Consider the following 16,288-nt stretch of genomic DNA (forward strand, 5'->3'; position numbering starts at 1 on the left):
CTGTACCTTCCCACACCCACCCCTCACTACGTTCCCTTTAAAAGTAGAACACAAAACCCCAAAGGCATGCCTCTTTCCTGAGACAGCCCCCATTTTCCTTTGAATGTGCACTTGCTTTCCTAAGTAAATCATGTGTCTCTGACTGACATGGGCAAAAATTATTTTCCATCATGTATGTCAAGAACCCCACTCATCCTGAATCCATGTCTCCTTTCCAGGAACTCCTCAGTCCTCTTCCAGTGACAGATTCTGGGCCTCCAGAATTGCCAGAGTCAGAGGAAGACATTGAGGCTCCTCTCTGATGCTCTTAGGACGCATGCCTGTCATCCTCTCTCTACTTCTGTTACAAACATGTTTCCTTCCAAAGCTCACAACCTGAGATGAAGAGCTCAGTCTTACACTTAAAAATGGAATCAACACTTAAAAATTGTCTCTATTCATAAGAATAGTTTGGAAAGCAGTATGGCGATTCCTCAGAAAACTTGGAATGGAACCATTTGACCCAGCTATCCCTCTCCTCAATTTATACCCAAAGGACTTAAATTCAACACACTACAGTGACACAGTCACAGCAATGATTATACCAGCTCAATGCACAATAGCTAAACTATGGAACTGAGCTAGATGCTCATCAACAGATGAATGGATAAAGAAAAATGTGAGATGTACAACTGATTAGAACACACAAAATTTAAAAATTTTGAAAATTATATAAAATAAAATCTGTAAATCAATAGAGCAGAGTAAGGGAAATGGGGATACAGAAGGGGAGGGAATGAATAAGTCCTGGGAACTGAAATGTGGCACATTATATTCCATGTGTGTATGATTATGTCAAGTGAACCCCAATAGTATGTACACCTATAATGCACTAATAAAACTATTTTTGAATGCAAAAAAAAGAATAGTTTGATACTGCAATATTTGTACACCATGTATACTGATCAGTTCAGGCTAGTTAGCATTTCCATCTTCCCAAAAGTTTGTCACTTCTATGTTTTGGAAACCTTCAAACTCTTCCCTTCTAATTCTTTATGAACTATATTATAGGTTTTTGCAAACCACACTCACCCTACTATGCTGTAGAGCACCAAAACTTATTCCTCCTACCTAACTGTATTTTGGCATCTGCTATCCATCTTCCTCTGCCTCCCTCTTCTTGGCCTCCACTGAGGACTGTTCTACTCTCTATTCTACAAAACTAACCTCTTTAGCTTCCACACAGGAGTTAGAACATGCAGTATTTTCGTCTTTTGGTGCCTGGTGTCTTTCTACTTCCTGTCATCTGTGGCACCGGGCATGTTGCTAGAACAGTTCATTTTGATTATAGCAGCATACCACGCACTTTGACAGTATGCTTCAACACCAGCACTTAGGTTTGTTCACTCTTGCAGATTTCTTGGCTGAACCATGACAGAGCATGTCAGTTTTCCACGCTGAGATTTGCTAAGAGGACATTGACCCAGGTACACCTATGACAGGGGTCAGAGGTTGGAGGATACTAATGAGAACCTTTAGGTTAATTAGGGGGAACTGACATGTTCCACAAGTGAGTGTGGGACCTTCACTTGCCTCTTTGCTCTGCAAAAATGCACAGGGTCAAATGCACGCAGGAGAGTTCAGAGGGTGGGTGATAATTAGGAAGTCATTGTCGTGTGGGCAAGTCCTAGAAAACAGCTCCCAAGGAAACATTAGCCTAAAGGTTCACGCTATAAAATAACTCTGTGTGTCTCCAGATGTGGTCCATTCCTCGGACTCCAAGTTTCTCAGCTGCCAAAGAAATGAAAAAAAAGCATGTCATTACAAAAGAAAATGTACCTGCTGTTCTAAAACAGCAAAACTATTTTTCTTTTAAGACCAGACAGGAGTTTTCTAATATGGATATGTAACTAAAACAGACACATGATAGAGACTCAATCAGTCTTTTTAATAATGTTTCAGTGGTAAGAATAAATGACAAATGATAATATATCAAAATGTATAAATGCATTATACAATGTCATGTACGACTAATTAGAAAAATAAAAAAAATTTTAAAAATGATAATCACAGTCCAGAAAGAGAAATTCTTGTGGTTAAAGTAATTTATTCAAATTACACAGGTCCCAATGGATGAACTTGATACAAAACATAGCATCTTTAAGTGAATGGATGAATTAGGTCATTTTTATAAGGAGACAGAAGGAGATATGAGGTAGTGATTTTAAGTAATAACTGAGATTTGCAATGATAGGCAGATATGGTTTGGTGTTAACTGTGGGGTGAAAGATTCTCTGAGAAAATGATGTTGTACAACCATGTTTGTTGTTGTATTTCCAACTGACTACAATTTAATACTAGATTTAACAAGAGCATGCATGCAGGCTTGATAGTTCCTAAAAACTAAAGTAACACAATTTTCATTTTTGTATTTTAGCATTAGAAAAATGTTCACATGTCATGTATCACAATATGTAAATTCACTCAAGAATTGGTGGGTGGAGAAAGGAATGAGTAGGAAAACCTGAAGAGAATTGTTTAAATATTACCAGAATTCAAGTCATGGACCCAACACTTCTATCCAGCAGGTGATGGCTTATGTGTGAGTTTCATCGTCTTCTTGCCTCTACCTTCCACCACACGCTCCACAACATGGAATCAGAAAACCAAACAGCTACAGCAGAATTCCTTCTCTTGCAGCCTGTCCACTTTAGCTCATTGCTGACATGTACTGGTCATGGTACTTGGGAACCTGCTCATCATCCTGGCTGTGAGCTCTGACTCCCACCTCCACACCCCCAGATACTTCTCCTCTCCAATCTCTTCTCGGCTGACATCTATAGCACCTCCACTATAGTCCCTAAGATGCTTGTGATCATCCACACAAAAATCAGAGCCACCGCTTACCCAGGATGCCTTATTCAGCTGCATTTTTCTTGGATTCTGTATGGATGGACAATTTACTTCTGGCCATGAGCCTTGTTTCTAAGGCACATCTCTTTGTGGTCCCAGGCCAAAGAGACTCCTGAGCATGGAGACCACTGAAGCTCATATTGGCGCCTCAGTTACCTCTCTTAAATCCTCTCAAGGGTAGAACCAGCCCTGGTGCCTGACTCACCTCTCGAGAACCCTATCTTCTCCTTATCTCCACACAGTGCTTTTTAAAAAAGTATTCTTCTTCATTTTAATTGAAATATTTTTAGTTCCCGTGTGACAGAGGAGGAAGCAGCAACATAGAGAGGTTGAGTAATGTCCCCAAAGTTGGACAGCTGGTGTGGTTAGTAACAGTCTAGATTCAAGCCACCCAAATCCCACAGTCTATTCACCTTGCCTTGCTAACTCAATCAGATTGAATATTTTGTTCACACAATAGCAAACTTTGCTTTCAAAATTTCATCTGTGTGAATTGAAATCGCAAAATGATTGTACTCTAGTTCAGAGCCCCCAGAATAGAGCTGGGGAACCATTTATGCAGGAGGGTCCGTGCACATTCTCAAAGGAAGACTTTTGAACTAGGCCAAACCTCAGGAACCAAAATGCCCTACACCCTTCCTTGCTTCTGCTGTACCCATCATGACGGAAAATCAATAACCCACAGACATTTGGATATATAAGTGGCTATTTCCTTTCAGCAGAGTTTTTTTCCAAAGAACTTGTACAGCTGTAATTTTTGCATTTTTAAACTCTGCCCTTCCACTCTTACCTGAAACACAATAAAATTGCTCCTAGTTACCGAATGTACTGGCAGTACGGTTCCTTTAAAGCCCTGGAATGGATACCTTTTATTCAAGCCTGATCATGGGTTCTATTTCAAGCTTGCTGATCACAGGAATTTTGGGACTGTGACTGTGTAATAATTGCTGTGTATTTGATCCTGGTAATTTGCATATAAAACAGTAGTTCTTCTCAAAGTGGAGTTCCTTGACCTGTAGCATCAGCATCACTAGGGGACTTGATAGGATGCAAATTCTAGGACCCCATTTCAAACCTAATAATCCAATAATCCTAGAAGGAACAAAATATTTACATTTTATTTGTTTATTTTTCATGTGGTGCTAAGGATTGAACCCAGTGCCTCACACATGTTAGGTAAGTGCTTTGACACTGAGCTACAGCCCCAGCCCAAAATATTTAAATTTTAACAAACCTACTGGGTGATTCTGATGCACACTAAGGTTTGTGGGCTGCAATGGTGTAGAAATTTTCATCTTTCCAGAGAATAACCAAGTAATCACCGCCTTTCTTTGTTTTGCTCCCTGGTGTGTGGAGCTGGGAGATTGGGTGTTGTGATCCTCATTTCTTAAATCTCTGACCCCTGGGGACTCATTATGGTTGGTTCCTGTCTCTTTATTTGTAAGAAGCAATGGTAGACATTTAGACACCTGCCCAGTCCTTTCTGATGTCCGTGCAGCATCCAAGGATCAGCTCTACCCAGGATTCTGAAGTAGAGGGATGGAGCTGGTGAGAATCTAAGACTTGGTCCTGCCTTGCTTCCTTCTGGGACTCAGCATCCTCCTAATATTCCTGAGCTGGACTTGGAGGTGATCCTACCAAGAACAGAAGGAGGTAGGATCTGCATCACCATGAGTGGTTTTGAATGTTCCCCGATCCTGGCTGAGGAAGAGAGACGGGACTGGGGTGGGGGTGGGGGTCTGTTTCTTAAGAAGGACCTTCCCCTGCGTGAAGAGTGAGAACTGAGGGGTGGGAGATTTCTCAAAACTCCACCCAGGAGAGGAGCATCAATAAAGCAAATCAGAAAGTTTTCCTTTGAAGTTTTCTTTATTAATTAAATGACTTTTAATACTTTGGTAAAATAGATCTCGCCCAGGTTACATCTTGACCATTTGTAGGATGGGTTCAGCAGCATTAAGGGTATTCACAATGGTTCTGCAGCTAACACCAACATCCATTTTCATGACATTTTACATCTTGTAGAACTAAAACTCTGCCCCGATAAGCACTGGATCTTTATCCTCATCTCCCCCACTCTCCTTTCTGTCTTTATGAATTTCAACATGTTGTACCCCTCATAGAAGTGGGAGCACATGTATGCCTCTGTGCAACTGGATGATTTCACTGAGGATAGCGTCCTCCTTGGTTCATCAATATTGTAGCATATGTGAAATTTTTTTTCTTTCCTTGTTCTTTTTTTTAAGGCTGAGCATTATTTCACCATATGCACATACTACATTTTGTATATCTACTCCTTGGCCCATGGACATTGGGATTTCTCCTACCTTCTGGCTCTTGTGACTACTGCTGCTATGGACATATGTGTACAAATATCTCTTTGAGAAACTGCTTTCAATTATTCTTGGTAGTTACTGCACCCAGAAGTGGAATTGCTTAGTCATTTAGCAATTCTTTTTTAAATTTTCTGAGGACCTTATTTTAACACAAGAAAACTTCAAAGTCTCTTTTCTTACATTCCTAAATTTTTCCAAATATATGACCCCTATTCTTAATTCCAGTATAACTTGGTGAGTAACAATTGGTCAGATGACAGACTGTTAGAGAAAATCCAAGGGAAAGGGAACCTCCTACCCCAAACTGAACATTTTCTCTTCATAGTGTACCAGGACAACTTCCTGTTGTATCACAACTTCCTGTGTTTTATAAACAACTGTGCTACTACTAATAAAATAACAAGAGTAATTATAGTTAATATCTATGGAGTATTTGCTATGTCTCTAGCACTTAGACATTTTCTTGTTTAGTGCCCATAGTGCATTATTACTTGAAGGACCAAGGTTAACTTGGTTCAACTTGTTCCCCCTCTGTCTCCCTCAGGTAGACCAATGTTTGCCTTCTCTTGCTTCATAGAACACCATATGGTCTTGACACTGTCAAAGAGTCTTTAGTTAGAAATGACTCATCCAACAATGCTTTCCCCATACCCTGGCCAAAGTAGAGGCAGAGGAAAGTGCTTGTCCATCTGCCTTGTTTTCTCATGCATACTGGCCTCCTCCACTTCAGGTATGAATACGTATCCTCTCAAAGTTCAAATACTGAGATGAATAGATTTATACTTAAAATTTTTAAAAATTTTGATTGACATCATAATTTGACATATTTATAAGGTGTGGTATGATAATTCAATACCTGTATACGACATGCAATGGTAAGATTGGGGTAATTGACCTATCTTAATTATCTATCACTTCTGGAGGTTAGAAACCTTTGTATATCTATTTTTTTTTTAAATTTTTGCTGTTCTGGAAATTGAATCCTAGGGTGCTCTGCCACTGAGCTACACCCCTGACTCTTTGTATGTTTTGTTTTGAGGCAGGGTCTGGTTAAGTTGCCCACACTGGCCTCCAACTTGGTATCCTCCTGCCTCAGTCTCCTGAGTCACTGGGATGACAGGCATGCACTGGTGTGCCCAGCCCTTCTCTTCATGTTCTTTCAAGAACATAAAATAAGTTGCTGGAATCTTCAGTCATCTGAATGCTGCAGGCCACTAGAACTTCTTTTTCTATCTAACTGTGTCTTGATACCTGTTGTTGGTCCTTCTTCTGTCACCCCTGCACCTCTCCTTCCAAGTCTCCAGTGACCACTATTGTACTATTTCCATGAATTCAACATTTTTAGCTTCCATATTATCAATGAGAGCACATTGTGTTTGTCTTTTTTTTGTGCTTAGCTGATTTCACCTCTTGTCCTTTGATACAGCAGGGATGGAAGTAGAATAGCCTCATTTTTATTGCATTACAACACAATAATAGGCTTACCCACCATCTCTTAGAATTGTTCTCTCCTGCTGACTTCTTGACTTAACCATGATGTGGAGGTTACTTTCACAAAGTGAGGATGGCCAAGAGTCCATCACCCATATTTAACAATTCCAGAGGCTGGATTTTGGGGGGACAATTGAAAGTCCTAATGAGGACTCAGTTTACTGGGTGGAGTGGCCTGGACACAGTCCACAGGAGGTGTTGGACTTTTCCTAACCTCTCTGAGTGCTCTGCAAAAACACACAGGGTAGAAGGCACTCAGGGGTACTCAGAGAGTGGGATGGGGTATAATTTCAAAACCATTGCCATAGAAACATCTCCCAGAGAGCAGAAACCAGGGGAAAATTAACCATACTATTGTGGCTATAAAATAGTGGTGAGTTCACACATCAGACTCCAAGCAGCCAAAGAAATGAAAGAAACGTGATGACCAAAGAAATGAATCAGCTCTTCCAAAAGATCATGGATATCCTTCTGTTAAAGATCCAGTGGAAATTTCCATTATGGTGTGTTAGTCAGCTATGCACCACTATAACCAAAATGCCTGACAAGAACTCAGAGGGAAAGTTTATTTTGACTCAAAGTTTCAGAGGTGTAGTCCATGGTGGACCTATTCCATTACTCTGGGCCTGAGGTGAGGTGATACAACATGGTGGCAGTGCATGGCAGAGGGAAGCTAATCAGGGTGGCCAGGAGGGTGAAAGACAGAGAGGCAGGGACTGTAGGGTAGAAGAGCCCTTCCAGGATGTGCCCCCAGTGACCTACCTCCTCCAGCTACACCCCACCTACCTAGAGTTAATACCAGTCAATCCCCTCATACTATGATGAACTGATTAGCTCTCATAACCCAATCATTTAAATTCTGAACATTCCTGCATTAACACAGGAGTTCAGCCAAACCATAGCAGTGGGTGTGAAATTTTACAGTAGATGCAATACACAGGCTCATTCAGTCTTTTTAATAAGTGTCTCATGGTAGAAATGTTTTAGTTAACTTTTTCACCATTGTGACTAGAAGTCCTGAAGGAACAATCTTAGAGGAGAAAATGTTTGTTTGGGGCTCACAGTTTCACAGGTGTCAGTCTACAGATGGCCAATTCCATTATTCTGTGTCAGAGGTGAGGCAGAACATCAAGGTGGAAGAGTATGGAGAAGGAAAGAAACTCTAGACATGGCAAGTAGGAAGCAGAGAGAAAGTTCTGCTCACCAAGAACAAAATATGAACCCCAAGGGTACACATCCCCATCACATACCTCCCCCAGTCACACCCACCTGCTATAGTTACAGCCCAGTTAATCCCCGTCAGAGGATGAATGCACAGTTAGGTTAAGATGCTCATAACCCAATCATTTCATCTCTAAAATTTCTTGCTTTGTCTCACACATTAGTTTTGGGGGGACACCACATATCTAAATAATAACAAGGAATGAATGACAAATTGCAGTCTATAAAAATCAATTCTCATGGCTAAGGCTATTTCTTCAAACAGGTGACTTGATGAAATTTTAAAATATAAAATGTGCAAAGGAAAGATGAATTATACCATTTCTCACAATGATACGATAGAGGAAGTGAGACTTTAATTTTCCACAATTTTTGAAATAGATTTGCAATGGTGAATTGATTCAGAGCAATAGTGTTAACTACATAGTTAATGTTATTTCAGAAAATGATTTCATCTACCAGGTTTGATGCTGTATTTATAAACTAGTACAATTTAAAACTAAATTTATAAATGGCATTTGAATGTGATACTGCCAATACACATAATTCACTTATGTTGATACACATAAGTTTGCTTTTGTATTTTATCACTAGATAAATACATTTTATTTAATGTATCATGATACATAAATTTCTATTATTGTGTGAAGAAATTAATGAAAAGTAGAATCTGAAGGAAACAATTATCTACATATTTCTAGAATTTAAGTCCCAGACCAAAGTCTTCTGTCCAACACTGATCTCTATGTGTGTTCCCTTGTCACCATGTCCCCCTCCTCCAGCAGAGTCTTCAACAACATGGATCCAGAAAACCAAACACATGTGGCAGAATTCCTCCTCCTGGGACTCTCTGAGGATCCCCAGCTGCAGCCTGTCCTCTTTGGCCTGTTGCTGACCATGTACCTGGTCACCGTGCTTGGGAACCTGCTCATCGTCCTGGCCGTCAGCTCTGACTCCCACCTCCACACCCCCATGTATTTCTTCCTCTCCAATCTGTCCTTGATTGACATCTGTTGCACCTCCACTGTGGTCCCTAAGATGCTGCTGAACATCCAGACAGAAAGCAAAGCCATCACTTACGCAGGCTGCCTTGCTCAGGTGTGTTTTTTCTTCATTTTTGTATGCATGGACAATTTATTGCTGACTGTGATGGCCTATGATCGCTATGTGGCCATCTGCCACCCCTTGTATTACACGGTCATCATGAACCCCTGCCTCTGTGTCCTGCTGGTTTTGGTCTCTCTGCTCATCAGCATTGTGGATGGTCTGCTCCATAGTCTAATGTTGCTACGACTGTCTTTCTGCAAACAGGTGGAGATCCCCCACTTCTTCTGTGAACTTGCTCAGATCCTCAAGCTGGCCTGTTCTGATACTCTCATTAATAACATCCTGGTTTATTTATTAACCATCCTTTTGGGGGTTGGTCCTGTCTCTGGAATAATATTCTCATATACTAAAATTGTCTCCTCCATCCTGAAAATCCCATCAACTGGTGGAAAGTACAAAGCTTTTTCTACCTGTGGGTCTCACCTCTCTGTGGTTTTGATGTTCTATGGGGCTTCTATTGGAGTTTACCTTAGTTCTGCAGTTACAGATTCTCCCAGGAAGACTACATTGGCTTCAGTGATGTACACTGTGGTCACCCCCATGCTGAACCCCTTCATCTATAGCCTGAGGAACAAGGACATGAAGGGTGCCTTGAGAAAACTCATTTTAGGAATATTTTCCTTTTTGTGATTCTGTCAATTGCCCTGGGTATGAACTTCCAGAATGAGACAAAGCAAATGAAATATTGGGTGCACCATAAATTCTGACTTTCCTTTTTCTTTTATTCAGTAATAGGTATTGATCCCAGGGGTGCTCCACCCCCAAGCTTCATTCTTAGCCCTTTTTATTTTTTATTTTGAGACAAGAGTGTCACTAAATTGCCTATGCTGCCCTCAAACTTGTGACCCTCCAGCAAACTTACTCTGGGTTCATCCATAAAATGGGCAAAGTAACATAGTGCAAGAAATATTGATTTGGGGAATATGTCACATATATTGGATGTATAAGGTAATTGAAAACATTTATATGTACAGAATTTTGGCTGTCTAAAGCATCAACAAAATCACAGGAATGAGCATCAGGTGTGCAGCTTCACATCAATCAATGTGTACTGGACACTTCCACATTAATCGCTGGAGTCATTTTTTCTTTTTTTTCTTTTTTTTTTTTTTTTTACTGGGGATCAACTCCATGACCGCTCTACAACTGACTTTACCACCAATCCACCACACTAATTATTCATTAAATCAGTTCTTACTGCACCCTCTCCCCTTTAAGGGTGGAAATCCTCAATACTTCCAGAATCCATACATGTAAATGAATTTAAATAAAGTTCAGTTACAGTTTTATATAATCCATGTTCTGTGTAGAAATGAATATTTTTCTTTTCTTTTTCCTTCCTGGTATTGAGGATTGAACCCATGGTTGCTTTGCCCCTGAGCTATGTCTCTAACACTTTCATTTCTGTTTTTGAGTTGGTCTCAGTGAGTTGCCCAGGCTGGTCTAGAACTTCAGACCCTCTAGCATCAGTCTACCAAGTATCTGCTATTACCTGTATGTAGCACCATGCCCAATTAGAAAAGCACTGCTTAATGCTGGAGACCTCTTGTTATCTTTTGGTGGTTTGTTTCTAGCCTAATTGCCTGGTGGTCACATTCTTTATGTAATTTCAACAGTTTGAAATTAAACGTTTGCCTTACATATCATTTGTGGTCAAACTTAGTAAATGTTCCATTTGCACTAAAACATAAATCTGCATTCTATAACTACTGAATGCATTTTTCAATGTATATCCAATAAATCAAGGTTTTAATCATGTTAAAACCTTGCGGATGTTTACTGATTTTTTTGTTCTCTTTTTTTGTATAAATCATAATACATGTAATATATTTTAAAAAATCATAGACTGATTGCAATTCATTCAGGTGACCATGAATTGAGTGCAAATCCATAATTTCATAACTTCCCGGTGCATTGGATGCTTTGTCTTTATACAATTACCTTTGTTATCTCTGGGCATCTTCGCATTGACGTCTACTTCAATGGGAACACCTGGTAGTTTTGCAAGCTTTTCCTGGGTGCTTCTGATGATGGGAGGCCTGGTTGTAGCTCCATGCTTCCACTTGGTTTTCTTTCCATTTTCTCTTGTTTTTAAGACCCATCCCTTTATGGACCCAGGCCAAAGAGGAGAGTCCTTGACCCTCACCCTTCCTTCATGAGCCTGTAAACACATGAAGCTCACATTGGCCCCACCCTCCCTCAGAGGTCGGACCAGGCCTGGTGCCTGACTTGCCTCTCTTGCACCCTATCCTTCCCTGGACTCTGCATAGTGATTTCTTTAATGTACTTTTTGAAAATAACATTTTTAATTGAAGTAGTTTTAGTTCCTGTGTCCCAGATGGGGAAACAGGGGCACAGAGAGTTCAAGTAAGGTGCTCAAAGTTGTAGAACTGTTTGGTTGAATTAAAGTCTGGATTCAGCCTGCCCACTCAAAGTTCACCTTCTTTTGTTCTTTTTTATCTTTTAGTGTTTCATGGGTGCATTGCAGTTATAAATAGCAGTGGGGTTCACTGTGACATATTCATAGGTGCACATAAAACAATTTGCTCCATTTCATTCCCTAGTACCTCCCCTTTCTCTCCCTCCTCCTGACCCGCTTTGTCTACTCTACTGGTCTCTTTCCTATTTATGTATTTTCATATTGGCACATTAGAATTATGCATAAGAGTGGGACTCATTGCGCTATGTTCACACATGCCCGTAGCATCATATGGTCAATTTTCTTCCCAAGTGCTTCCTCTTTTCTTCTTCCTGCCTCCCTGTTCCCATTCTCTACTGCCCTCCATTGTATTTTTGTGAGATTTTCTTTTTTCTTTTTTTCTCTTTAGTTCCACACGTGAGAGAAAATACTCAATCCTTTCCAAAGTCCCCATTCTATCCATCAAGTCACGTTTCCTGAATGAGTTTAGCATCTATGAGTGATCAGGTCCCAGAGTCAGGGACCTCCACTTTTTAAACTGCATGTGTGTAAACTGAGATCACAGGATGACTGCACTTTGATTCTGAGCTCCCTACACAGAGCTGGGAAGTCACTGAGGGTGTTGGGCCCATGCATGTTCTCAACTGAATATCTGTGATTCCGTTAAACCCCAGGAGCTACAGTACCATGGATCCGCGCTTGCTTTTGCTGTATCCACAGCTTCTGATCAACGATAACCAATAGACTTTGAACCAATGCATCATTTGCCTCCACCAAACGTAATCTATAAAATCCAATTTGTGCAGTTGTGGTTTTTGCATTTTTAAATTCTGCCCTTGTCCCTTCCCTTGAGTTGCTACCAGGAAAATCCTAAATAAACCCTTTAGCTTCATTTGCTCTTAGTGGACTTAAAAATGGCTAGTTTGAGGGGTCACACAGCTGGGCAATACATTATTGTCTCCCAGTAGCTTTGGGATAGATAATATCTCTGATGTGTGGCTTATGATGATCACTGTTGTAAGGAATCCCACAGAAACCACGTCGGACATGGGAAATCACATAAGGGAATTTATTAAGCAAACAGAGTGTCTCCCTGCAGGGTAAGAGAGAAAATGAGAGGAAAAGAGAAAGGAAAGAGAAAGGGCAGGCACTAGAGAGAGTGAAAAGCGAGGCAGAGGAAAAGCAAGTGTGTAGGAGAGAAAAGCAAGAAGGGAAAGATGGCGGTTAAATTCAGCCGGGCTAACAGGGGACCAATAACGGAGAAGGATACTCGCAAGCTGACTGAGGAACCCATAGCTAGCGAGGAGTTCACAGATTGAAAAGTGGTTGGGAGGCGGGGAAAATGACTACAACAGAATGGGCGGGGGAGCTGTTTCTGGCGTGGTTTCCGTGGGATTCCTTACAATGGTGCCATGACTTGGGATGGGATCTTCCACTGTCTCTTAAGTGAGTGGAACCCCATCCAATGCCCCAGTGCCCCCGATACGGCCCCACCTTCCATTCTGCCTGAACGCTCTGCTCTGCATTCATCACCGGACTTCAGGTTGGTGAGTCCTCTAGGCTGGTTCCCCTAGACCGATTTATCCGGGACCCTCGAGGTGGCTGAGGGGTGGGGGTACCCCCAGCCACAACTTTTATAGTTACAGCAGGCCCCTATAGTCGGTCTTATCTGCCGAGTGGATTCCTGATTTTCTCTCAGGGTTGAGGCTCATCTCGCGCTCATGCACTCGTACTCAAAAACCCTGATATCAGGTCCTCAAACCCTTCTCGGCTTTTGCCCGGCACACACATTGGTGCTTGTATGACAACACAATCAATGTGCTGCCCCTCATCTCCAGCCCAGTACTCTGGCCTCGGGACGCCCTGGCCACAGACTCGGCTGTATCAGTCCCCACCATGGAATCTGGTTCCTCCAATCTGGCAGATTCAACCCTGGGAACCCTTCACCTGACCCCTGACTTAAAGCCATCAAAATCCGTTTGTGTAATGGTACACAGCTTCCGTGAGCGAGTGGGCAGATGGAAAGGGATTACTTATCTTCAAGTCTCTTCTTTCTTGCTTCTTAGCTCTTCCTGCAGGCTCAAGCGCCTCCAGACCCTGCTTCTCCATCTTCCCCTGCTTCCCCATGTGATATAAGCAGCCCCATTCTCCACAAGTAGTGAGAGATAATTGTTTGACAATTTTCTGTCTCCAAACCTAAATTAATTACTAACCAGGGAAAAGGGTAAAAAGGACCTAAGCATCAAGTTTCTGCTAGAACATTTTAGCCCCTTTCAGAATCAGATCTCAGTCAAGGCTTACATTGAAATGTAAATGGAGGAAGGCACAGTGGGAGACCAGTCTCAAACCCAAAGAAAAAAAAAGTGTCCATTTTAAATTTCTCCTGGTCTACAACTCAGAATACTTTTCTCCCTTTCACCTTTTCTCTCCTTCTCATTTTCTCATGCTATAATTAATGACCATTATCATTTTTCTTCTAGGACTTTTGTTTTTCTTAAAGGTTGTATTTTTGAGCTCACAATTTTGATCCTACATACCTAGGTTAATGATTTTGATCAGTTCTTTTTATCCAACTCTAGAGTTATTTTTGAACATCTGTTACATTGCAATGGAGATAAGCATTACAAGGCCTTTGCTTTTGTGTTAAATATAAGCACGAATAAAAATTAAAAATTTAAAAATGGACCCAAATATTTTTAATTTACGTGATTTAAAGAGGTTCAATTTAAATTCAGTAAACTAATAGAAGTAAAATGTCTTTAAAATTAACTCACAAGTCTCTAGGTGGTCACACTAATAAAATATTGATGTTTATAAAATGTCTAACATCAATTTTTCTAGGACTTTTCTTCAACAGGAAAGAGATGGCAAATATTGTTGGTACACTTGTCTGATATCTTGGTTTTATTACAATAAGATGAGTGAATTAGAGTCAATATGTATGGGATTACTCAAATGTGTTTATTAGAGATATCTAATTTATTTACAAAGTTATTCCATGGAGTAACATACTTAAAAACATTGTTCTTTGTATATTAAATGTGTTCATATTTTCCAGGTATACAAGCCTTTAAAGCAGAAAATTTATCAAGTTGCTATTCTCCAAATTAAACTTGTCTGCAATGGTAAACCTATCATTTAATGTTCTATTATAGGACCTGTCATCAATAGGGTATGTGTAAAATTTGTTAAATGTATTTCTAAAAGTTATTGGGAGCCTGATTTGTTTAAAGGTTAAGCATGAAAGCATTTTACCACTTTGCCACACAAAAGGAAACTTAAAAGCTCTCTCAGCCTTTCTTTAATTCATGTTTTAGATATAATCTTAAATTGTGTTAACTAATGTTCATATAGACTCAGGAGTCAATATATGTAAACTTCTTAAAATGACATTTAAGAAAGAGTGTAATGCGCAGTAGCAAAAATGGGACAACAGTGACTGAGAGTGGGGTCTCTGATGACCTCATGGCTGTGGCATGCCTGGAGCCTGGGAGAGCTCCTGGGCAGGGGCACAAGATGCCTAACTGCATGGCAGTACATTGATCTCAGACACACAGCTCTTGGGCAGGAAGGAATTCTTTTGCTAGATAACCAGTGTTTCATCAGCTCCCTTCTCTGGTTCCTGCCCACCTTACAGTAACTTTGGAACCTAACATTGCACATATATGAAGATTGCTGACATAACTCTTTAGATCTGCATTCCCATCAGAGAACAGAGCTCCATCTGATTTACATTGGATCTTTCCCTTCTTGCTTTTCTCTCCTACACACTTGCTTTTCCTCCTCCTAGCTTTCCACTCTCTCTAGCGCGTGCCCTTTCTCTTTCCTTTCTCTTTTCCTCTCATTTTCTCTCTTACCCGGCAGGGAGACACTCTGTTTGCTTAATAAATTCCCTTATGTGACTTCCCATGTCTGGCGTGGTTTCTGTGGGATTCCTTACAACTGTTCTCTAGGTTACTCTCCAAGGATGGGAAGGCTCCTTTTCAGAAAACATAGACTCTTTTATGTTGGACATATTAATGTCAAATGGGTGGCTGGAATGGGTGGAAATGCTTGGCGTCTCTGCCTTCAGGTTGTGTCTGTCTCCTCTGCTGCCTTAACCTTTCGGTCATATTCTACTCAGTTCTGCAGTAGTCATGTTTATCATTTGAGAAATGTTTTTTTCCTGGGCCACAATGTAGGGTTAATTTGACCTAGATTGGCCTAGTGTCCTCCTCATACCTACCAGCCGCCAAGAACAGAAAAACCAAGTGTGAAAGGGAAGGAAAAGCAGCAGCACCTAAATTCCTAGAAGATTTATGCCTTTTCTTGAAAGTCATCAATAATCCTCCTTCTTAGCAACCTGTCCCACTCTCTCATTATTCTTATCCTCTATCTGTAACCCCTCAACCCATTGTAATTGAGAACTGGTTTGTGAGCAACCCCCCTCCCCCCCGCCCCCGCCGCCTCTTCTCTGCCCACTGAGTAAAACCTTTCTTTCCCTCCCAAATATTTCCTCTCTGAATTGGTTTTCCCATGGCATGAGTTTCCAAACCTGGGTTTGGTAATAAAAACACAATTCAGTTGCTACTGGACCCTGGATCTCCCAGTGCTGCAGTTCCCAAAGGACCCTGAATAAAAACCTTCTTTCAAGCCTAGTTATTGGTTTTGTTTCAGGTTTTTAGACAATAGGAGCTTCTGGGTAGTGATTTTATGATTATTGCCATGTACTAGATACTTGAAAATTTCCATGTACTATATTAGTGATTCTCAAAGTGAAGTTGCTGGACAGGCAGCATCAGCACCACCTGGGAACTTATTAGAAATGCAGGCTCTTTGGTCCCAC

General features: G+C 40.9%; 1 protein-coding gene across 1 annotated transcript; it reads left to right on the top strand.

Moving 5' to 3' along the window:
- Positions 1 to 8,735: 8,735 nt before the first annotated feature.
- LOC306646114 (olfactory receptor 7G3-like) lies at positions 8,736 to 9,674 on the top strand (the record flags this gene model as incomplete). Its single annotated transcript, XM_079114581.1, has 1 exon — positions 8,736 to 9,674. One exon carries the CDS (start codon positions 8,736 to 8,738, stop codon positions 9,672 to 9,674), a length of 939 nt encoding a protein of 312 aa, XP_078970707.1.
- Between the last annotated feature and the right edge of the window lie 6,614 nt (positions 9,675 to 16,288).

This window comes from Sciurus vulgaris (assembly GCF_902686455.1).
Source record: "Sciurus vulgaris genome assembly, chromosome: 16".
NCBI lineage: Eukaryota > Metazoa > Chordata > Mammalia > Rodentia > Sciuridae > Sciurus > Sciurus vulgaris.